We start from the raw sequence: 23,840 nt of genomic DNA, 5'->3' as shown, positions 1-23,840 counted from the left end.
CTCAATATCCTATGCACAATTTCTCCCACAAAAACAACTGGCCCATAGATTTCAAGCATACTGTAGACTCTTCAAGTAATCATAGAATCATTTTGGTTGGAAATGACCTTTAAGTTCATCAGGTCAAATTTAAATGCTCTAATTTTTGTTGCCATACTAGCTGGAAAACTGCATCTTTCAAAGATTAATTTCTTTGCATTTTTCCCTATCCAACCCAGCCTACAGTTGTTTCAAGAAACAAGAGCTGCCAACCCCACCATGCCTCTTAGTGTCCTTTCTCCAAGTAGAAAGCATCAGCTCCTTTCCTGACACTGAACACCCCTGGAAAGAGCCTTATGACTCCCAGGGGATGGAATAAAGTGCCACCTGTTTTCCCCTCTTGATTTCCAGGTGATCCACTCAAAAAACCTCCTACGCAGTGGGACTTTGGTTGGCTCCTTCAAGATGGATGTTGGTACTGTTTATACTCAGCCTGGTATGTGAACATTGTTTGTGACCAGCCCTGTGTGTCCCAGCTGCACCACTGAATAGATCACAGAATTCCAGAATGGTTTGGGTTGGAAGGGACCTTAAAGACCATCTAGTTCCACTCCCCTGCCATGGGCAGGGACATCTCCCACTAGACCAGGTTGCTCCAAGCCCCATCCAACCTGGAAATGTCCTTGCAAGGTAGCCAGGCAGGTGCTGGTTTCCTGGGGTGATGCTTATCTAACTTTAATATTAGTATCCTAGATATAAGCAAATCACCTGGGCTCCCTCTGTGGAGCTAAGATGTAAATGAAGCCTCCAAAGCCTCCACTTCAGGGGTGCTCAGCAGATGATGCTGAGAGGGAGGTCTTAAGGGAGCATCTAGCCCATTTCTCTGCTCCACAGAAGGATTAATGCAAAAGGCACATGAGGTCTCAAAGACTTAGAATCATAGAATCATTTAGGTTGGAAAAGACCCTTACCATCATTGAGTCCAACCGTTACCCCAGCACTGCCAAGGCCACCACTAAACCATGTCCATCAACACCACAGCTACACAGCTTTGAAATCCCTCCAGAGATTATGATTTCCAGTAATGGGGACTCCACCCCACCTTCAGACAGTTAATCCCATTGCTTCTCAGTCTTCAGCAGGAGACACATCTTCCCAGTGAATTTTTCAGGGTTCTGTCTGAGTTCCTCTCACCTGAACATGTCTTTTACCAGAAGTGCAGGTCCCAACACTGGAGTGGAAAGATGTGTCCAGTCCTCATGCTAATTGCTGTGTTTCATTCTGATAGCTGACTGTCTTGTCCTCTGACTTCCAGAGCACCAGTTCTATCACAAATGGGCCATTCTTTCTGACCCTGAGGATCTCACCGCTGGGCTGAAAGGTTACCTGAAATGTGACATCGCTGTGGTAGGGAAAGGGGACAACATCAAGACACCACACAAAGCCAATGAGACAGAAGAGGATGACATTGAAGGGTAAGGATCTGCAGAGCCAGCTTCACAGAGACGTTCTTGGGAATGTCTTTTCACATCTCGTCACTTTGGATTGTACAATGAGGAGAGCATCCCTGTTTTGCACGTTCCTAGAACTATTTAAGATCAAGTTAGACAGGGCTTGGAGCCACCTTGTCTAGTGGAAGATGTCCCTGCTCACTGCAGAGGGGTTGGACTAGATGACCTTTAAAGCTCCCTTCTGACCCAAACCGTTCTATGATCCTCACCAGACCAGAGTGGCAGTCCCTCTGGTACCCACATGTACTTTGTGCTGTGAAACCAGAGCAACCAAGAAGTTGCTTTTCAGAGACATAAAACTGGCACATTGCTGGTGCAAATCCAGGTCATATAAAGTTCAAATCCAGCATTTCTGTCAGGTCAGACCATCTGCTTGTTGTTGAGCGCTCTATACCACCACCAGCCTGATGTCAACCAACCTGATGACCTAGCTGTTTATGTAATACTCCTGTTGGCCCTCGGATGGGAAGTTGGGATGGTATGGGGTCTCATCACCCACTGCCAGGGCACAGCAGGGAGGTCTGGGTGAGGTTTCTCATGCTATGTGAGTGGTCAGGGCTCTGTGATTCCCCAGAGCATCTAAAAGGCCATGGAAGAAAAATCAGGAGAGTTTAAAAATGAGTTCCAGCCGCAAAACATTCCATGCTAATGAAATATCTCCAAGGGCAACCACACCCTTTCAAGTCTACCACCCAGAAACCCAAACATAGAAACCCAAACCAGTAGCAAAATACTAGTGCAGCTTTCCTGACTTGCTGGAGACCAGTGGGCTTGAGGCATCACCTGAACTGTTTGGGGCCATTGATCCATGCTGTTGTGGTGATATTGTCCCACTTTTTCATGGACAACTCCTCCAATTCCTCTATAAATTGTTTTGGTCACAGAAGCCCCCAAGGCTCTCATTTCTTCCCCCAAAAAGTCAGGTATACCAAGAAAACAAATTTGATGGAGCTCCCCTTGCATCCTGATAAAGGTTCTTGTAACATCCTGTTCCTCTGGCCTGCTTTGGATGTCTAAATTATGCTGAGGTTAATTGTTCCCTAGACCCCACTGACAATAATAATTATATCTCCTTAGGGGAATGCACTTAGTCCCTGGGAGCAGCTCAAGGGGCTTCTCTAAGGTTTTGCTTAGGAAACCACCACCTACTACCCCAAAACAGGAGGATGGGCAGAAGTGATCATCCTTCCACTACCACAGAGTCTGTGCTCAGAAAGTGGGGCAGTTTCTCCCTCCTTGGTAACCAACTCCTAAGAAACCTGCCTGCCCCAGCAGCTGTTTCCAACCCCACCTGTTGATGTTACAGGAACCTCCTCCTCCCAGATGGGGTCCCTCCAGAGAGGCAGTGGGCTCGTTTCTATATCAAGATCTATCGAGCCGAGGGATTGCCCCGTATGAACACCAGCATCATGGCCAATGTGAAGAAGGCTCTCATTGGGGAGAACAAGGACTTGGTAGACCCCTATGTGCAGGTGGTCTTTGCAGGGCAGAAGGTGAGCAAACTGCATGCAGTAGCAGGGTGACCTGCTTTAGCGCAGACTTATCCACGGCCACAGTCACTTTGAGGTGCACCTGTTCCAGCAGGACCTTCTCCATGGGCCACAATTCAGAGGTACCTGCTCCAACATGGTCTTATCCATGGGTGCAGTCCCTCCAGGATTATACCAGCTCTTTGATGGGCTTACCCATGGCCACCTTGTTTGTTGTGTTTCCCCTCTCTTGTGCAGACTATGGTAGGTTTGCAGCACTCTCCAGCTGAAGGTGAGAGCTTGTTACTTGGGAGAGGGAAACACAAGATATAACAACCCATTTCAGTGGTCATTATTGAGGGAGCAGATCAGGTTGTGAGGGGTGGCTTGGGAGCTCAAACCCTTGTCAGACATCTCTCTCCTCCCACCTGGCAGGGGAAGACATCAATACAAAAAAGCAGCTATGAGCCTCTCTGGAATGAGCAAATAATCTTCACAGAGATGTTTCCCCCACTGTGCAAGAGGATAAAGATCCAGATCCGAGACTCAGACAAAGTCAATGACGTGGCCATTGGAACCCATTTCATTGACCTGCGGAAGATCTCCAATGAAGGAGACAAAGGTAAAGCTAAGGCAGAGGGTAGGCTGAGCCACCTTCTTCACAGCAAAGAAATATCCCTTTGGCAGAGAGTCAGCAAAATATCCTAGGCTCCTTCCCCGCCCCCAGGGGTAGATGCTTCTGGGTCTCCAGCTGGAGAAACTTTGATTGCAGTGGTTTTCTGAGGTCACTGGACATGTTCTTTTTGAAAACCAAGCCCCACCACAAGCATCTGGTGCAATACCTGAAAGCAAAGACACCCAAAACTAATTTACCCTTCCAAAAAATTAATTGCCATGAATGGATGAATATCCATAGAATCATAGATTGTCACATTGGAAGGGACCTCAAGGATCATATAGTCCAGCCTTTCTAGGTAATAATATAGTTTAAATGAGATGATCCAGCACCCTGTCAAGCTGAGTCTCAAAACTGTCTAGTGCAGGGCAATCCCCTACTTCCCTTGGGAGGTTATTCCAATATTCAACTGTTCTCAGGATGAAAAATATTCTTCTGGAGTCCAATCAGAATCTCCCCAGGAGTAACTTGTGCCTATTACCCCTTGTCTCCTTTTAAAAAGGGAGTCTCCATCTTCTTGGTAGCCACACTTTATGTGCTGATAATAAGGTCTCCCCTAAACCTTCTCTTCTCAAGGCTGAACAAACCCAGATGAACAAACCATCCTCATATGGCTGGTCCTCCAGTCCTCTGATCATCCTCGTGGCCCTTCTCTGAACCCTCCCCAGCTGTTCCAGACAGGATCCCCCATTCACACACACATGAACGCAACAGCACACATGGGCAGCACCAATGTGACACCGAAGATGGCTCTAGAAAAGGGACCAATGGAGGGGTTCTTTCTTTACTCTGATAGGGTAGCTTGTCCAATCTATGGTTGCAGTCATGCAGATCCAAGCCTGCACTACCTTACACAGCCCAGGAAAGTCATGCCAATCCATCAGTGAGTTTGTATCCCGAGGCAAAGACATTGCCTCTTCCCTGCACATCCCCTTCCTTACAGTCTGATCTGCTGCAGGCTTCCTGCCCACCTTTGGCCCTGCGTGGGTGAACATGTACGGCTCAACTCGGAACTACACCCTGATGGACGAGCACCAAGAGCTGAACGAGGGTCTGGGCGAAGGCGTCTCCTTCCGGGCCAGGCTTTTGATGGGCCTGGCCGTGGAGATCTTGGACACCACCAACCCGGAGATCAACAGCTCCACGGAGGTGCAAGTTGAGCAGGCCACATCTCTTGCTGATGTAAGTCACCCCTAACCCTACAGCTGCTAGTGGTGAGTCTTGGGTCTCAGGTCTCTTGGTTAATTAATTACCTTTCGTCTCACAAACTGAGGATTTAGTTTAGTGTTGCCCTAAATGTTCTGGATCCTGGAGGATCCAGAATGAATGCATATCCTGCAAGGATTTCAGATTTTATGATCCTTCATAGAATCCCAGATGGGTTTGGATTGGAAGGGACCTTAAAGATCATCTAGACCTAAACCCCCTACCATGGGTAGAAAGACCCCCTACTAGATTAGGTTGCTCCAAGCCCCATCCAACCTGGCCTTCAACACTGCCAGGGATGGGGCAGCCACAGCTGCTCTGGGCAACCTGGGCCAGTGTCTCACCACCCTCGTAGTGAAGAATTTCTTCCTAGTTTCTAATTTAAATCTACCTTATTTCAGTTTTAAGCCATGACACCTTGTCCTATTCCTACATGCCCGTGTAAGTAATTCAGATTCAAGCTGGGTGTCACCTGCACCAAAGCTCCTAGAAGCTCACATGCTCACCTCTCTTAGGATTGCTGGGAAGAAGGAATAGCTGATTGAGGGAGGATCCTAAACTTTGAGATGTGTCTCCAGCATCTGATGTGTAGACCCCTGAGGCCTGTGCCCTGCACAAACAGACAAATCCAGGCTTGTCCTACCCAAGGATGCCCACATATGTCAGTTTATATAAGCCAAGAGCATGAAGTAGAAAGGGAGAAGTTTGATGGCAGTATATCCTCTGTGTGAAAGCTCTCCTTCAGAAGTGGCCTTACAATTCCTTTCCAGGGGAAATGAAGCCACCTGGGAATAAAGTTCTGAAAGATCATCCAGTCAAACAGTTCAGTCTGCTTTGATTAGTTCAATTTGTGAATAAACTCAGGGTCATATTCCTGAATGTCCCTCACATGCAAGGGGGAACTGATCTCAACACATTTAAAAGTTAAGCTGAAGTCTTTAATCAAACTTTCTGCCATGAGCCTGCAGATGGCTCAGGCTGCTGGGAGAGAAGACACTCATGGTCCTGTTGAAACTCTGACCAGTGACATCTCATCTTCAAAAAGCTCATGAGGGTGTTCAGAGGTGCCAGGGTCCCAAGGGGACCTGTGCTCCGAGGCATCCTTCTGGCTGACCTCAACCCTGCTGCCTGGGATTTCTCCTGCAGAACTGCACTGGGAAGATGGAGGAATTCTTTCTATTTGGAGCCTTCTTGGAAGCTACCATGATCGACAGGAAGATTGGTGACAAACCCATCAACTTCGAGGTCACAATAGGTTGGTTTGCTTTTTTGGAGGAGGGTGGTTTTGAAGCATACCTGGTGGGGAATGCAGAATCCAAGGCTGAGAGTAGGTTTTCTGCCCCATTTTCCATACGAACACCTGCCAGACCACGCAGGGCTCTCAGACATGGTGACAGCTACTTTACCTGCTACATAGGGCCCCAGCTGCTCCATCTCTCACCCTGGCTTTGTGCCCCCTGAGGCTGACCACCAAAGTGATGGTGTGCATTCATGCTGGCTTGAGAGGGGACATGAGCAGGGGACAGACACCTACCACTAATTTGTGGTTCCTAGGCATGGTTTCTCATGTCTCCCTTGGTTCCTGCAGAGGAAACTTCTCCCCAACTTGAACTACAGCCAAGAGATTGAGACCAGCTGCAGTTACAACCCTGTGACTTTGTTTCACATTTTTTTGTGAGGTAACTATGGGAACCAGATTGATGGCATGACCAAACCCATCCTCAGGAGGAAGAAAGAGGGAGGGGATGGATGTGAGGAAGAGTCTGAGCTGCTCCAGAACTCAAGTGAGGAAGAAGGTGATGAGGATGGAGAGTTGGTCTCTGTTTCCTCATCTCAGCCCATGAAGCCTCTGGTCACAGACAGGTAAGTGTACCCACCTGGCCAATTAAGTGTCACTGGGCAGAGATGTGGCTCTCAGTTCAGACATGGTCTGGTTCTCACATGTGCTGTGTGTCCCGAGTCATTCTGCCAAACAGGCCTGGGAGCAGCAGTGGGGACCAGATCTCCAGACCCAGCAAAGGGAGGTTAGGTACTATGTGTAGATACCTCACCTTAGATTCCACAGTCTGCCAGCTGAGGCCCACCCTGTTCCCTGCAGTCCTGAGTGCTCTTGGGGACTCTCTAATATCCAATAAGGGCTGAATTCCCCTCCCAGGCTATCCTTTAAAGGATCTCCTCCACCTCCTGGCCAGATGTGCACCCAAAACTCATGGTGCTCTGATACCTTTAGCATTCTTTGCCTATGGCAAATAGGAATGAAGGTAACAAGTGGATTCAAAAAATCATTGGTAGTCACTGGAAAAACAGGGCCACTCCTGTGTGTATAACATCTGTATGTTTAGTCTAGAAACTGGCCATTCCCTAGGATCACAGTTGACACCTCTGGTGGGACAACCCAGTCTTGCATATCAGGGAGGAGATGGCTGGTCTTTGCTGTGCTCTCTCTTGCTGCCCAGGATATAAAGACATCATGGGTTACCCTAGAGCTCCTGAAAGGGCTTCAGGAAGCTGGGGAGGGACTTTATACAAGGGTATGAAGAAAAAGGATGAGGGGGAATGGTTTGAAGCTGCAAGAGGGGAGATTGAGGTCTTAGGCAGGGGGTTTGGAACTGGATGGTATTTATGGTCCCTTCCAACCTAAAGCATTCTATGATTCTGTGAGCACCACGTGGAGACAGGCAAAGTCCATCTGGAGATGTAAGGTTTATTTTTCCCTAGTGCATATAATTTGTGCTCAGACAAGCTGCACGTCTTCATCACTTGGGCTCTTAAAAGCTGGACAAGGTCACAAACATACAGAGGGAAGAAGATGCAAAAAAACTGCTGGAAGGAGTTCTTGAGAATGTGTTAGACAGGAGACAGGATTAAAAGATGTAAAATCCTCTCAGTCTCCCTTGTTTGCAGCATTGTTTGTCTGTCCCCATTGCTTAGTCATGAACAGCCACACTCTGGTGTTTAATTAGGACTTGGGGAATTTGGGTCATACCCTGGGTCTGTCCATGTGCAGCTGGTTCTCAGTGCACAAATTGCTTCCATTCTCCCTGCCTCAGTTTCTCCAACTGTAAAATCAAGACAGTTTTTTATGTCTGCTTTACAAATTGCTCTGTGATGTGCAGGCAGCAGTTGCCCTAAAATCCTGACAAGATCCACCCTTATCTCAGCAAGTCTGAGCTGAGTTTCAGCCACAGCCTGGATTTGAATACAAAGGACTAGTCGTAAGGAAAGCTAATTGGATTTAACCTGATGAGATGTGCTTAAAGTGGATTGTAACCCTGTTATACCAGAAGATAGATGTTAATAGAATTAACTGGCTGACTTAATTAAATTACATTGGGAAATTAAACAATCCACTCTAAATCAAAGGCATTTGCACTCCAGATAGAAGTATCTACCCAGGGTTCCCTTGCTTGTTCACCAGCTCCTTGTCAAGGTGAATGCTGGACAGAGGTGAGAAGCACCCGCTGGTTTTTGAACCTGTCCCCTGGACTTTGCCTCTCCTGCAGTTTACCCAGGTGTCCCCATGACTCCCCTGGGTGCTGGGAGCCTCATGCTCATCCACGGGACTCTGCTGACATCTCCTGGCTGGAAACACCCAATGGCTTTGGAAGGATGAGCTGAACCGTTGAATCACAGAATGGTTTGGGTGGGAAGGCAACTTTAAAGGCCATCTAGTCCAAGCCCCCTGCAGTGATCAGGGACATCTTCCACTAGAATAGGTTGCTCAGAGTCCCATCCAACCTGACCTGCAATATTTCCAGGGATGGGGCATCTCCCACCTCTCTGGGCAACTTGGGCCAATGTCTCACCACCCTCAGAGTTAACAGTTTCTTCCTTAATCTTGTCTCTGCCAGTTTAAAACCATCACCCCTTGTCCTGTTGCTACAGGCCATGCTAAAAAGTTGGTCCCCACCTTTCTTATTAGCCCCTTCAGGTACTGGAAGGTGCAATAAGGTCTCCCTGGAGCCTTCTCTTCTCCAGTCTGAAGAACCCCAACTCTCTCAGCCTTTCCTCACAGCAGAACTGCTCCAGCCCTCAAGTCATTGTCATGGCCTTAGAAAGGATGTTAATGCTTCTGATGCCCTTGTGCCCCTGCTCCTACTGCTGTCACACTGGATGTGTTTACTCTCTGTTGGGCTATGGCTGAGGCAGTGGGAGAAGGAGCTTCCCTGGCTGGTCTTTGGGCTACCAGGTCTGGGATGGTAGATTTGTAATCCATGGACACTGCACCCATCCACCCTGGGTCTAGTGTTGGGAGGGGTGCTAGGAGAGGTGGAAGCTCTGTCCTGCAGGCTGCAATTTTAAGTTGTGCCAGGGGGCGTTTAGATTGGATATTTGGAACAATTTCTTCCTGGAAAGGGTTGTCAGGCCCTGGGCAGCCCTAGCCCAGGCTGCCCAGGGCAGTGGTGGAGTCCCCATCCCTGGAGGGATTTCAAAGCCTTGTAGATGTGGTGCTGAGGGACGTGGTTTGGCAGTGGCCTTGGCCATGCTGGGGTAACAGTTGGACTGGATGATCTTAAATGTCTTTTCCAACCAAAATGTTTCAATTAGCTCACCTCAACCCCATCTGTCTCACATCTGGCCTCCTCAATACCCCTCTCCCCACCATGGCATTGCCTCCCCAGGAGAGTTGTGTTCCTCACTGGCAACGTTACCACCTCAGAACATCTCTTCTGCCTCCTCTTGCAGAAACTACTTCCATCTGCCGTACTTTGAGAAGAAGCCCTGCATCTACATCAAGAGCTGGTGGCAGGACCAGCGCCGCCGGCTGTATAATGCCAACATCATGGACAAGATTGCAGACAAGCTGGTCAGTACATGCAGGGGAAGGAGGGGGGAAGACAACTTGGGTCATGGGGATGACAGGAGGCACACCCAGGTCCCCCATGCATCTCTGCAGCTTGTCAAAAAGCATGGACAAGCAGTGCAAGGACCCACCAGCAAACTTGGGCCAGAAAGGGGAAGTTGCCAAGTCCTAAATGCTCCAGGAGTTGAATGTCTAAGCCCTAAAAAAGGTCATTGAATTTTGTGTGGGTTGGACCAAGGTGTCCCCATCAAAGGGAGCAGGAGCAGGGAGCATTTGTCCCCCTGGACCACAGGGTTGAACCACTGGTCTGGCAGAGAGTCCTTAATGGTCTCAGCTAATTCCCAAGGAATCTTTGAGATAGCTCCATGTTGGCAGGGTCCCAGCAAGACCTGCAAAGTTCCAGCCATGACCTCCCCACTCGTATGGGGATAGACATTTTAGCAGGGCCTGTAGTGACAGGACAAGGGGTGATGGTTTTAAACTAGAAAAGCAGAGATTCAGATTAGATGGAAGAGAGAAATTGTTTACACTGAGGGTGGTGAGACACTGGCCCAGGTTGCCCAGAGAGGTAGGAGGTGCCCCATCCCTGGAAACATTCCAGGTCAGGTTGGACCTGGTCTAGTTGAAGATGTCCCTGCTCACTGAAGGTGGCTTGGACTAGATTATATTTAAAGGTCTCTTCCAAACCAAACTTCTAAGACTGTGTGGACCTTGACCAGCTTATCTCATGGCTGGTGGTAGAGCCATTCCCATCACCCAGAGCCAGGTCCCTGCAGCCAAATGCAAGCCAGACCTGAAACCTGAGGCCAGCAGGTCTGGAGAAGCAGCAGATGTTGTTTTTGGAAACCCCTGCAGGGCTGCTTTATGGAGGGTTGGACCTCAGGGGGACCTTGGCCCATGGCGGGTCTCTGTCCCACCAGCCCCTCACTGCTTTCCCCTTCACTGCTGCAGGAGGAAGGACTCAATGACGTGCAGGAAATGATCAAGACAGAGAAGCCACATCCAGAGCGCCGGCTCCGAGGGGTCCTGGAGGAGCTGAGCAGTGGGTGCATGTGAGTAAAAGACGGGCAAAGGTTGTACACTGCAGACCCCAGCTCTTTGCGAGCCTATAGGCAAGGTTGGGAACATAAGTCCACCTTGCCTCACCCTCTGGATGATGGGAAAACATAGAGTAGTTTGAGTTTGAAAAGACCTTTAAGATCATCAAGTCTGACTGTAAACCCAGCAGTGCTAAGTCCACCACTAAACCATGTCCATCCCATCACATTGGCACACCACCATATCAGCTGCTTTCTGGCTTGAAGCATGGGTGACGTGCTGCCTACATCTGCACCTCAAAGACCCCAAAGCAGTGGTGAAGCCTCAGTCTTGTGGCTTCCACAGGCTGGTACCTGATTGACACCTGCTCCACATGCATGACACTCAGAACTGTGTCCAGTGCTGGGGTCCCCAACACAAGAAGGACACAGAGCTGCTGGAGTGAGTCACGGAGCCACGGAGATGATCCAAGGGCTGAGCACCTCTGCTCTGGAGACAGGCTGAGACAGTTGGGGTTTTTCAGCCTGGAGAAGATAAGGCTCTGGGGAGACCTTAGAGCACCTTCCAGTACCTGAAGGGGCTCCAGGAAAGTTGGGGAGGGACTTTTGACAAGGGCAGGGAGGGATGGGATGAGGGGGAATGGTTTCAAGCTGCAAGAGGAGAGATTGAGATGAGATTTTAGAAGAAATTCTTTGCTGTGAGGGTGGTGAGACACTGGCCCAGGCTGCCTAGAGCAGCTGTGGCTGCCCCATCCCTGGCAGTGCTGAAGGCCAGGTTGGATGGGGCTTGGAGCAACCTGGTCTAATAGGAGGGCTGGGACTAGATGATTTTTAATTTCACTTCCAAGCCAAACCAGTCTGTGACTGGGTGCAAACAAGCCACTTACTGCAATTGCATTGCAGATGGGGTTGGTGGGGTGGGGGTAATGAGGGCATTTTCCTGCTGCTGACAGAAATCCAGCCATGGCTTCTTGGGGAGAGACCACAGGCTCCCACAGGATTCATGCTACCAACCTTTTCCACCAGGCGCTTCGTGACACTGGCTGACAAGGACCAGCACCACTCCTCCCGCACCAGGCTGGACCGGGAGAGGCTCAAGTCCTGCATGCGGGAGCTGGTGAGTGGGATTCAGGCAGGGAGGAGCCATGGGTGGGGGCTGGACCTTCTCAATGCTCCGGGTGACTTCAGTCTGTAGATGTGGGATTCCCTGTCTCTGTGGATTGAGTGTTTGGGGTTTATTTCTGAAAATAGGAGCACTTGGGTCTTGCACTGGTCCCAGGGGGCACTTGCTGCCTCCTTTCCGCCACCCTCTGCATTGCCTTGGAAAGAATCCAGGACCTGCATTCCTGTCAAACAGCTGAGGACACCAGGAAGGAGTAATTTAGGGGAACCCTGCAGAGACCAGCTGCTCCAGGTGTAGAAGTAGCCAAAATGTTTGGGACTGGTTGCCCAACTCCTTACAAAGGAGTGAGATGCACAAAAGAGATGTTCAAAGAGCAGGTGGCTTATCCAGTTGGCACAGCCAAGGCCACCAGCTTCAGTAGCCAACTGCATCCTCCAGAGCCATGAATTTAACACATGAAAGCCTCTACCAGGCTTGAAGTCACTCCACAATGCCCTCAGCACAGGTGACACCTTCTGCCCTGTGCATCTTCTCCTGGGACAGATGTCTCTGCATTGTCAGGGGCCCTCCATGCCAAGGTTAATGAAGAGGTGTCAGAAGTACCATCACCAGGATGCATGTGGTGGGATTAAAGCATCTGCCTCCTCACCACCCTTTCCCAAATGCCAGGGACCTGCCTGGTGCTTCTCCCTTCTCTGTTCTCTGTTCTGCTCTTGGTAATGTGGTGTCCTGGGCTCTCCTTTGTCCACAGGAGAACATGGGGCAACAAGCCACAACTCTGCGCTCACAGGTGAAGAAGAACACCATGAAAGACAAGCTGAAGCTGGTGCAAAACTTCCTGCAGAAACTCCGATTCTTGGCAGATGAGGTGAGTCCCTCTGAATGGAGAGAGGATGTTACTGGGTCAGAGCATGGTGACAGCAGCCTGGGATGGATGGAAACCTTGAATCCTGGGGTTAGTTTTGGTCCCCTCACAACAAGAAGGACATTGAAGGGCTGGAGTGTGTCCAGAGAAGCACAAAGGAGCTGGGGAAGGGTCTGGAGCACAAGTGTGATGAGGAGCAGCTGAGGGAACTGGGGGTGTTCAGCCTGGAGAAAAGGAGGCTGAGGGGAGACCTTCTCATTCCCTACAACTGCCTGAAAAGAGGTTGGAGCCAGGGGGGTCAGTCTTTTCTCCCAAGGAACAAGTGATTGGACAAGAGGAAATTACCTCAAGTTTGGAAACTTGATCTTTAAGGTTCCTACCATCCCAAACCAGTCTTGGATTTTATGAGAAATCCCAGTTTCTTTCCTGCTGGGCTTCACCCTGCTGAGCTTTGCTCTGAGCAGCTTTTCTTAAGCAGAAAAGCTTCTGCAGTGGAAGGCTTGAAACCATTTCAATGGCCCTGATGTGGCAATAGGTACATCCATCTCCTGTGGCATCTGTTGACTTTGCCTTCAGAAGGTCTCCAGCCCTGCTGGTGCCTCAGTGGTCAGAATGAGCTGAGAGACCCTGACACGGTTCTTTGCTGGTGTTCACAGCCCCAGCACACTATTCCTGACATCTTCATCTGGATGATGAGCAACAACAAGCGTATCGCCTACGCCCGCATCCCTTCCAAGGACATCCTCTACTCCATCGTGGATGAGGAGATGGGCAAGGACTGCTCCAAAGTGAAGACCATCTTCCTCAAGGTGCTGAACTGTCATCCCTCGGTGGACTGTAGCCAAGAGGAGGGAGATGGAGGAAAAACAGACTGGGAGGGTGGGAGATGGAGATGTGGGAGAGTTGTGTATCCAGTTTTGCTGAGGCTTGATGACTAGGCAAAACAGACCCATACTCTACTTGTAGGGGTGGACATCTGCTAGGAAGTGTGAACCACTGATCTTACCCAGTCCAGTAAATGAGAAATATTTGGAAGGAGAGAAATACTTGATCCAGCTGGCCACAAAGGAGGAGGGTGGCTTAGAAAGAGGAAGCCAACATGGTGGGAAGAAGATAATGCATGAGACAGAATAGTGTCATGGTCCAAAATGGGGGGGGCTGGGTCCCTGGTTTTGAGGGGTAGCAGTAAAACCGATGTGGCAGAAGGAGCTGAATGCTGGAAGAGGTGGTGTGTCCATCTCTGAGGCTTTCCCTATATCCATGTCAATTCCTCTGTCCTTTCTGTCCAGCTACCTGGGAAGAGGGGATTTGGACCTGCTGGCTGGACAGTTCAGGCCAAGATGGAGATGTACTTGTGGCTGGGCCTCAACAAACAGCGCAAAGACTTCTTGAGTGGCCTGCCCTGTGGCTTTGAGGAGAAGAAGACTGCCAGAGGCCAAAACCTGCCATCCTTCCCACCCATCAGCCTCCTTTACACCAGTAAGACCTCCCTGCCTACAGTGGGTCTGGGGAAAGGCCATGGAGAGGGCTCAAGGGAACCTGGTTGGACACCACAAGGGTTTCCAGGGGCTATGGGGGAAATAATTACAGTTGTCCCAGTCTGAGGTCTCCCACTATTCCCATGGGGAGCTGGGAACTGTGCACCCCCTTCCCTACCATGCTCAGAGCTGCCATTCTGCGCACCATGAGCACGACATCAAAGAAGTCCATATCCATTTGAGACTCATATTTTGTTCTTATATCCTTCATTAGTCATAGAATCATAGAACTATTCATGTTGGAAAAGACCCTTGGAATCACCAAGTCCAACCATCATCCCTGCTCTACAACGTTCTCCCCTAAACCATATCCACCAACACCACATCCAAACAACCCTCAAACACATCCAGGGATGGTGACTCAACCACCTCCCTGGGCAGCCTATTCCAGTGTCTAACCACTCTTCCTGTGAAAAAATCCTTCCTAATGTCCAGTCTAAACCTCCCCTGTTGCAGCTTGAAGCCATTCCCTCTTGTTCTGTCACTAATTACCTGTGAGAAGAGACAAGCACCAACCTCTCTACAGTGACCTTTCAGGTAGTTGTAGAGACTGATCAGGTCTCCCCTCAGCCTCCTCTTTCTCAAACTAAACACTCCCAGCTCCTTCAAGCAGTCCTCATAAGATTGATTCTCTAGGCCCTTCACCACCTTCGTTGCCCTCCTCTGTACTCGCTCCAGCACCTCAATATCTCTCTTGAATTGAGGTGCCCAGAACTGGACACAATACTCCAGGTGTGGCCTCACCAGTGCTGAGTACAAGGGGACAATCACCCCTCTGCTTCTGCTGGTCACACTGTTTCTAACACAAGCCAGGATGCCATTGGCTTTCTTGGCTACCTGGGCACACTGCTGGCTCATGCTCAGCCGCTTGTCAGTGAGAACCCCCAGGTCCTTTTCTGCCAGACACTTTCCAGCCACACTTCCCCAAGCCTGGAGTGTTGCCTGGGGTTGTTGTGGCCCAAGTGCAGGACCTGGCACTTGGCCTTGTAGAAGCCCAGACCATTGACATTAGCCCAATGATCCAATCTATCCAAGTCTCTGTAGAGCCTCCCCATCCTCATGCAGATCAACACTCCCACCTAACTTGGTGTCATCTGCAAACTTACTGATAACACACTCTATGTCCTTATCAAGATCATCAATAAAGATGTTAAACAGGAATGCTCCCAACACTGAGCCCTGAGGAACACCACTTGTGACTGGCCCCAGCTGGACTTGACTCCATTGACCACCACTCTCTGGGCTTGACCGTCCAGCCAGTGCTTGATCCAACAGATCGTGTGCTCATCCAGGCCATGAGCAGCCAGTTTTTTAATGAGAGTTCTATGAGGAACTGTGTCAAATGCTTTTTGGAGGTGCAGATGGACAATATCCACAGTCCTTCCCTTGTCCAGTAGTCAGGTCATCAGGTTATAAAAGGAGATCGGGTTCATCAGGCAGGACCTGCCTTTCGTAAACACATACTGACTGGGCCTGATCCCCTGGTTATCCTCTATCTGTCTTCTAATGACACTCAAGATGATCTGCTCCATGACCTTCCCTGGTACCAAGGTCAGACTGGCAGGTTTATAGTTTCCCAGATCCTCCTTTCTGCATTTCTTATAGATGGGTGTTACATTTGCTACCCTCCAGTCCATTGGGACCTCCCCAGTTAGTCAGGACTTCAGGTAAATAATGGAAAGTGGCCTGGCGACCACATCTGCCAACTCTTTCAGCACCCTTGGATGTAGCCCATCCGGTCCCATAGCCTTGTGTGTGTCTAAGTGGTGTAGCAGGTCTCTGACCACTTCCTCTTTAATTGTGATGACCTCACTCTGCATCTCCTCCCTGTCTTCTAGCTCACGTGGCTGGATATCCATGGAACAGCTAGTTCCACTGCTAAAGACTGAGGCAAAGTAGGTGTTAAGCACCTCAGCCTTTTCCTCATCCTTTGTTACTAAGATTCCCTCTGCATCCCATAAAGGACGGACATTTTCCCTAATCCTCCTTTTGCTGTTAATGAACTTAGAAAAACATTTTTTATTATCCCTAACAGCTGTAGCTAGTTTGAGCTCTGGCTGTGCTTTGGCTCTCCTAATTCTCACCCTGCATAGGTTCACTTCATCTTTGTACACTTCATGAGTGACCTGTCCCCTCTTCCAAAGGTCAGACTCTCCTTTTGTTCCTAAGGTCCAGCCAAAGGTCTCTATTTAGCCAGACTGGTCTCCTGCCCCGCTTACTGTTTTTTCAGCACACGGGGACAGCAGCTCCTGTGCCTTTAAAACTTCTTTCTTGAAGCATGTCCAGCCTTCCTGGACTCCTTTATCCTTCAAGGCAGCTTCCCAAGGGACTTTGTCAATCAGTCTTCTGAGCAGGTCAGAGTTTGCCCTCCAGAAGTCTAAGGTGGCAGTTTTACTAACCCCTCTCCTTGTTTATCCAAGGATCGAAAACTCAATCATCTCATGATCACTGTGCCCTAGATGGCCTCCAACCTTTTCTTCCCCCACAAGATCTTCCCTGTTCACCAAAAGCAGGTCCAGGAGGGCACCCTCCCTGGTTGGCTCACTTATCAGCTGTGTGAGGAATATCTTCCACACATTCCAGGAACCTCTTGGAACGTTCCCTCTCTGCTCTGTTGTATTCCCAGCAGATGTCTGGGAGGTTAAAGTCCCCCACAAGAACAACAACAAGTGACTGGGAGATTTCTCCCAACTGCTTATAGGAAGCTTCATCCACCTCACTGCTTTGGTTGGGAGGTCTGTAGCAGACTCCCACAGTGATAACAGCTTTATTGGCCCTCAACCTAATCCAAACACTCTCAACCTCATCATGACTATACTTGACTTCCAAGCTTTCATAGCATTCTCTAACACACAGGGCCACTCCACCCCCTCTCCTTCCCTTTCTGTCCCTCCTGAAGAGCTTGTAGCCATCAATCGTGGCACTCCAGTTGTGTGATACATCCCACCACATTTCTGTGATAGCCACTATGTCATAGTTTTCCTGGTGTATCATGGCTTTGAGCTCCCCCTGTTTGTTGCTCATACTGTGTGCATTGGTATAGATGCACTTCAGATGAGCTAATGATTCCAACACCTTTTTTCCACTGTGCCCCATTTCCTACCAGACCCTTCTCAGGTGCTTCCATGATTTCTAAACATCTATCCTTTCTCTCAAATGACATGACAGAGTGAGAATCCTCCCTAGTCCACCATCCTTCAAGCTCTGGCATGTTTCTCTTGAGCTTGTCCCTAAAAGACCCAGTTATCTCCCCTTCCCCATTCATATCTAGTTTAAAGCCCTGTCAATGAGCCCCACCAACTCCTGCCCCTAAAGCCTTTCCCCCCTCTGGGACAGGTGCATCCCACCTGCCACCAGCAGGCCAGGTGTCTCGTATAGAAGCCCATGATCAAAAAACCCAAAGCCCTGCCTGTGGCACCAGTCACACAGCCATGCATTGATCTGCAGACTCCTCCTGTTTATCTCTTCATTCTTTCTTGCAACAGGGATGGAGGCAAACACTACTTCTGCTCCAGACCCCCTAACCAGCTGTCCCAGGGCCCTGAAGTCTCTCTTCATTGCCCTTGGACTCCTTGTAACAATTTCTTCACTTCCAACCTGAAAAACCAGCAATGGATAGTAGCCAGAGGGCTGCACCAGATCAGAGAGATCTGAGATAGTGCTGACCCCAAGACCTTGCTCTGCAGGCTGAGCTCCGGGGTAGCCTGTTAAGATGTCTCACTGCCCTTCTGTCTTGCAGAGAAGCAGGTTTTCCAGCTGCGAGCCCACATGTACCAAGCCAGGAGTTTATTTGCTGCCGACAGCAGTGGCCTTTCAGACCCCTTTGCACGAGTCTTCTTCATCTCCCAGAGCCAATGCACTGAGGTAAACACCATCTCCTGACCTGGAGGGCTGGGCCTCTGGTGTCCCATCAGCTCTCCATCCCCTGCCACGGGTCTCTCGACTGCTAGTGAAGCATGGATTAGGTTAATCATGGGGTCCTGGGGTGGGAAAGCAGTAATGGCACTGGCACTTGACTGTCTCTAGTAACCCTTCCCAGGATCACCTTCACGACATGTTCTCCTGCATCAGCACACAGCTACCCCATGTCCCCATGGCTGTGATTCACCTGCCTGGTTAGGAGAAACTGCAGAATGTTGAAGTGGGTTTTGTGTCTTCCCTTCTCAGGCTGAGGGCTGACAAGCTTTAGCAAGCCTGGTGGACACTGGAAATAGTTTGTGTCTGCTGCCTGCTGTTGGGTTTGTTTTTTTCCCAGAAGAGTCCTTGGGATTTACCCCATGGCTCACTGGTCCAAAAAAATGTGCAGCTGAGACCTTGTCTGCTGCCTTTGCTCAGGACCTTAGCCCCTGTCTAGAGCAGTAAAACTCTCCCGTTTTCCCAGGTTCTCAATGAGACCCTTTGCCCAACCTGGGACCAACTACTCGTCTTCGACAATGTGGAGCTGTATGGAGAAGCCCATGAGATGCGGGATGACCCTCCCATAATTGTCATTGAGATCTATGACCAGGACACAGTGGTAAGATGAATCCCAGCAAAGGAAAACTGATGATGATTTCAATGCTGGGATCACTCCAGAGTCGGAGGCTTGGCAGATGGCACAAAGGGTGTAAGAACCAGCTTTTCTGCTGACCTTTGGAAAATGGTCCCTCCACATCTCCCATGGCATGGACGCTGCTGCTCATTAGATGTCAGACTCAACTTAATGATATCTTATTTTTGGAGAGTGAATCACAGAATCATAAAATGGTTTGGGTTCAGTCCCTTCCACTAGACCAAGTTACTCAAAGCTCCATCCAACCTGGGGCAGGAGCTTTTGTGAGGCTGAAGGCCTCAGATGTTACCCAAGTCTTTAGAAAACCTGCTCACCCCTGGCCTCCTTGCTGTCCCAGCCCTAGACCACCTCCTTCACCTGATTTGAAGAAGCCAGGAGCGAAACTGGCACTGAGCTTTGGTGTCCCAGCCTCCCTGGTGGTGGGTCTGACTATGTGGACCTTTTCTGACCATGATGGGGAGAGCTGTGGGGCTAACCTGGGAGACCTCATGTTGGGTCAGCAAAGCCAGGTGCTCTCTTTGTCTCCCCAGGGCAAAGCTGACTTCATGGGCCGCACCTTTGCCAAGCCAGTGGTGAAGATGTCAGATGAGCACTACTGTCCCCCACGCTTCCCCCCACAGCTGGAGTACTACCAGATCTACCGGGGCAACTCCACAGCAGGTGACCTCCTGGCTGCCTTCGAGCTGCTCCAGGTACGAGATGGCCAAAGCCACCCCAGACCAAGGGAGGGAAAGTTTGGAATCAAAGTTTGCAGCTTTTGCCCAGTTATGCTGGTCAAGATGATGGGCAGTGAGTGCCAGGCATCCTGTGGGACAGAACACCCCACTACAGTTTTGGGTCAGCCCAAGCTCTGCATCGTCACTGGGATGTGGGAGGTGCCAGTGGAAGTCCTGGTGTTCTTGAAAATGCCAGTTTGAAGGTCTCAAGAAAAAGGGGTGTGAATTCCTAGAATCACAGAGTGGTTTGGGTGGGAATCATAGAATACCAGACTAGTTTGCATTGGAAGAGACCTTAAAGATCATCTAGTCCCAACCCTGGTGTGTGGTCAGGGGCACCTCCCACTAGACCAGGTTGCTCCAAGCCCCATCCAACCTGGCCCTGAACACTACCAGGAACGGGGCAGCCACAGCTTCTCTGGGCAACCTGGGCAAGTGTCTCACCACCCTCATAGTGAAGACTTTCCTTCTAATGTCTAAACTGAATCTCTCCTCTTCCAGTTTTAAGCCATTACCCTTTGTCCTCTTTTAAAGAGCATCTAGTTCCAGCACCTCCCACTGCCATGCCCCGCCATGGGCATGGGGTCTTGATATGGACAAAATACCTGGAAACTTAGGATCACAAATAAAACCAATGTCCTCTCCCGTGATCACCTAAAAGGATGGAAAATGCACCTCCTGAGTATTTGAAATGTCATAGAATCATAGAGTGGTTTGGGTGGGAAGGGGATCTTAAAGATCATCCAGTTCCAACCCCCTGCCATAGTTGCTTCAAGACCCGTCCAACCTGGCCTCAAACATTTCCAGGGATGTGGCAGCCACAGCTACTCTGAGCACCCTGCGCCAGTGTCTCACCACCCTCATAGTGAAGAATTTCTTCCTCACATATCATCTAAATCTCTGCTCTTTCAGCTTGAAACTATTTCTCCTCATGACATGCCTTTTCCCAACATATCTCCACAGCTGAACCAGCTGGATGTTCAGTAACCCTTGTTTCTCCTGCACCTTCTGAGACATCACAGACCCAGTGCAGGAGACCAGTCTTCCAGTTACAGCTGAGACTGACAAAAACCTGCTTCCCAGCAGCTGGAACAGGTCCTAATCCACGCTGCATCTCTTCCAGATTGGACCTGGGGGCAAGTCAGACCTTCCCCCGATCGATGGCCCCACAGACGTGGACCGAGGCCCCATCCTGCCGGTGCCACTGGGGATTCGGCCAGTGCTGAGTAAATACAGAGTGGAGGTAACTGCCTTGGAGCACCAAATTTTAATGTTGAGCATTGTGTGGGGCAGGAGAGCCTGTCCATGGGTGTTTGAAGGCCAGGTGGGATCTTTGAGGCTCTGATGACTAGCTGGGCACCAAGACGAGATGTCTGCTCTGCAAAGATCCATCTGTACTGGCTGTGCAGGGAGTGAGGCTGCAGCAGCCCAAAAAGCACAGGGAACTGGACAACTCCTTGCTGTCTTAAATGTGGCCACCAGAACAAGTCTGGAGTCCTGCAGTCAATGGCCCTTGGGCTGAGATGCAATGGAGGACAGAACAGAGATACACACGTAAAACACCTCCACCCACAGCAGTCCCATAGGTCAGGTGAGCTGCACCCCACCAGTCTCAGGCACCAAGAGTGGTGCCTCTCCTGTGTCTGTAGTTTTGTAAAGGGGGATGCATCCCATCAGGGTCTCTCCCCCTTGGTTGTCTTGGTGGTGATCCAGGCGACACAGGCAGTGACCTTTATTGTGCAATTCAGCCATGATTGGAGGTATCTCTGCTCAGATACTGCTGACCAGGTAGGTCTCCAGGTCTCTAAAGTGATCCTAGCTCCTGGGCTTCTACATGTTTGCAGCTGGTTAACTGAATTCCTCTGATGTGCAAGGTGAATACAGCCATAGGGAATCAGGAGCTTGGAGGGGAACTTTTGGTGATGGCAGCAGTCTGGCATCCTGAGAAGGGAGAGGCAAGATTCCCCAGTGATACTGATATCATGTTGCCAAAATTATGCCAGGTCTGAATCAAGAGCCACCATGGGTGGAAAAAGCTGGTCTGGTACTGCTCTATGGAGTCCTAGGGCAGAAGAAGGCTAAGGGCAGCAGGATGGAGGTCTTAGGCTGCTGCAGATCAGGTGTGGGTTGGATTACGTGGGGTGTCACAAGAGAGAGACTGTGCTGCAGCCTTGAGTCATGTGGAGGAGGAGAAGATGCCTCAGGGATCCACCACAGCCTAGGTGATGACATTGGCAGTAGGGTCCCTGCTCCTGGAGGATATGGAGAACCAACTCCTTTAGCTGCAGCCACGAACAGTCCCTCTCACGTTCATGCTCTTCCTTCTCTGCCCTAGATCTTGTTTTGGGGGCTGAGGGATCTGAAGAGAGTGAACCTGGCCCAGGTAGACCGGCCCCGTGTGGACATTGAGTGTGCTGGGAAGGGGGTCCAGTCAGCCCTCATCCAGAACTACAAGAAAAACCCCAACTTCAGCACTTTGGTCAAGTGGTTCGAAGTGGTGAGTGTTTCTTCTGCCCTCTGAGTACACAACTGAAACCCAGATCTTCTGGTGCCCAAACCATGGCTCTTAGCCCCTTGCATCTCTTTCCCACAGCAATGGAGGATGTGAGCTCCATCCCAGCTGGTGGTGGCCTTTCTCTAGGGATATGCAAGCCATGCTGGAGCTGCCCCAGACCTCTTCCTCCAACATGATCCCTGTTTTGGCCCTACTGGCCTTTCCAGCCACCAAAGCAGACATCCCACAGCCCACACCCAAGCCTTGTGTCATGGTTTGGGTCTAATAGACAACAAAGGACCACGTACCAATTCAGCCAACAACAAAGAACCAGGCAACCACTCACTCACCTCACCCCCCACACACACTGTGGAATGAGAAGGACACAAACAAATTAGAAGCTCGTGGGTCGAGACAAAGACAAGGAGGGTTCACTCACCAATTATGGTCATGGGCAAAACAGACTCACAATCCTCCCCTGTTTGCCCACAGGGTCCCTCCCATGGGAAAGAGTCCTTCACTGACTCCTGCAACATGGGTCCCTCCCGTGAGGTGCAGTCCCTCAGGAGCAAGCTGCTCCACTGTGGGCTTCCCACAGAGTCATGGGCTGCTTTGGGAACAGTCACCTCCCCTGGCCAGGGTCCTCCACGGGCTGCAGATCCACATCTGCTCCACCGTGTTCCTTCATGGGATGCTCCACCATGCTCCTCCATGGGTTGCAGGGGGACAGCCTGCCTTCTCACCACAGGCTGCAGGGGAACTATTGCACAAGCACTGCTCTCAAGTCTGTTCTCCTCCACCCCCTCTCCTCTGCTCCCAGGTTTTATATCCTCTTCTTTCATATATTAATCACAGAGGTAGATCCATTGTCTCTCTAATGGCTCAGCCCTGGCCAGAAAGCATGGCCAGAGAGTTTTTGGATCCAGAGGAGCTTTCAGGAGCTTCTTACAGGAGCCACCCCTGGGGCCTCTCCCCTGCTACCAAAACCCACACCAAACCAAACCAGCACACCTTGATAACCAGCACACCTTTGTTTCCCAGGACCTCCCAGAGAATGAGCTTCTCCACCCACCCCTCAACATCCGGGTGGTGGACTGCAGGGCTTTTGGGCGTTACACCCTGGTGGGGTCTCACGCCGTCAGCTCCCTCCGAAAGTTCATCTACCGCCCACCAGATAAGAAAGCCCAGCAGTGGAATATGACAGGTACCAGGTTTGGGCAGTGGGGACCTGGCTGCTCTGGGTCATTGGTGGAATATTGTGCATGGAGTAAGGGGGAGATGGGTAGAAGGTTGTAAGGACCATGGGACATTGACTGTTTGTTGGTTAAGTAAGCAGTGCTTCTGGGTTTGGGTCAAGGGAGTGAGAAGCTACAGGGTGTGAGGCCATGAATCCCCTTAGGTTTTTTTTGACCTGTGTGTCAAGAAAGGCTAGTTCACTTCTAACATCTCTGCAGCTTCATGGCTCTGGCCTCTCCAAACGTCCCTCAAGACTGGAAGGAATTTGCCATGCTCTGTGCCTGCTGCTGTTGAGCAAAGACTAAAAAGCTACAGACTGAGGCCACCCTCTGAACCCCAACCACCACCCCAGCACCCACAGCAAAAACCAGTGCAAACCCCCTTTCCCTGCACCCAGTGCAGCAGCCAAGGGCTGAGCGAGCCACAGGAATGACTCCTCTGCTCCCAGTCCTTGGTGGAAGTGGAGGCATCCTTGGCTGGGCAGAGACAGGAGGTCCTGGGGGGGATTGCCAAGAGCCATCTCTGGTTCCAGCTACAGATCTGGACCTGTGGTTGTGTCCATGCCAGACTATACTCTCAGGGCAACCATCTTCTCCTTCTCTTCATGCCTCTTCTCCTCTGGAGGCTGGTGCAG

General features: G+C 50.3%; 1 protein-coding gene across 1 annotated transcript in view; it reads left to right on the top strand.

The window, feature by feature from the left end:
- OTOF (otoferlin) overlaps positions 1–23,840 on the top strand; it is a 133,474-nt gene that overhangs the window by 92,755 nt on the left and 16,879 nt on the right. Inside the window, exons 12-30 of the mRNA XM_051615858.1 lie at positions 391–475; positions 1,295–1,454; positions 2,797–2,983; positions 3,395–3,581; positions 4,594–4,817; positions 5,988–6,096; positions 6,521–6,704; positions 9,528–9,648; positions 10,597–10,697; positions 11,709–11,799; positions 12,557–12,673; positions 13,327–13,479; positions 13,960–14,149; positions 17,948–18,072; positions 18,590–18,724; positions 19,291–19,452; positions 20,600–20,719; positions 21,812–21,973; positions 23,012–23,174. Of these exons, the coding sequence (XP_051471818.1) occupies positions 391–475; positions 1,295–1,454; positions 2,797–2,983; positions 3,395–3,581; positions 4,594–4,817; positions 5,988–6,096; positions 6,521–6,704; positions 9,528–9,648; positions 10,597–10,697; positions 11,709–11,799; positions 12,557–12,673; positions 13,327–13,479; positions 13,960–14,149; positions 17,948–18,072; positions 18,590–18,724; positions 19,291–19,452; positions 20,600–20,719; positions 21,812–21,973; positions 23,012–23,174 (2,776 nt within the window). The remainder of the gene's footprint in view (positions 1–390; positions 476–1,294; positions 1,455–2,796; positions 2,984–3,394; positions 3,582–4,593; positions 4,818–5,987; positions 6,097–6,520; positions 6,705–9,527; positions 9,649–10,596; positions 10,698–11,708; positions 11,800–12,556; positions 12,674–13,326; positions 13,480–13,959; positions 14,150–17,947; positions 18,073–18,589; positions 18,725–19,290; positions 19,453–20,599; positions 20,720–21,811; positions 21,974–23,011; positions 23,175–23,840) is intronic.

This window comes from Apus apus, chromosome 3, assembly GCF_020740795.1.
Source record: "Apus apus isolate bApuApu2 chromosome 3, bApuApu2.pri.cur, whole genome shotgun sequence".
Classification (NCBI taxonomy): Eukaryota; Metazoa; Chordata; class Aves; order Apodiformes; family Apodidae; genus Apus; species Apus apus.
Note: the sequence above shows the minus strand (reverse complement) of the source record. Positions and strands in the feature narration are given on the sequence as shown.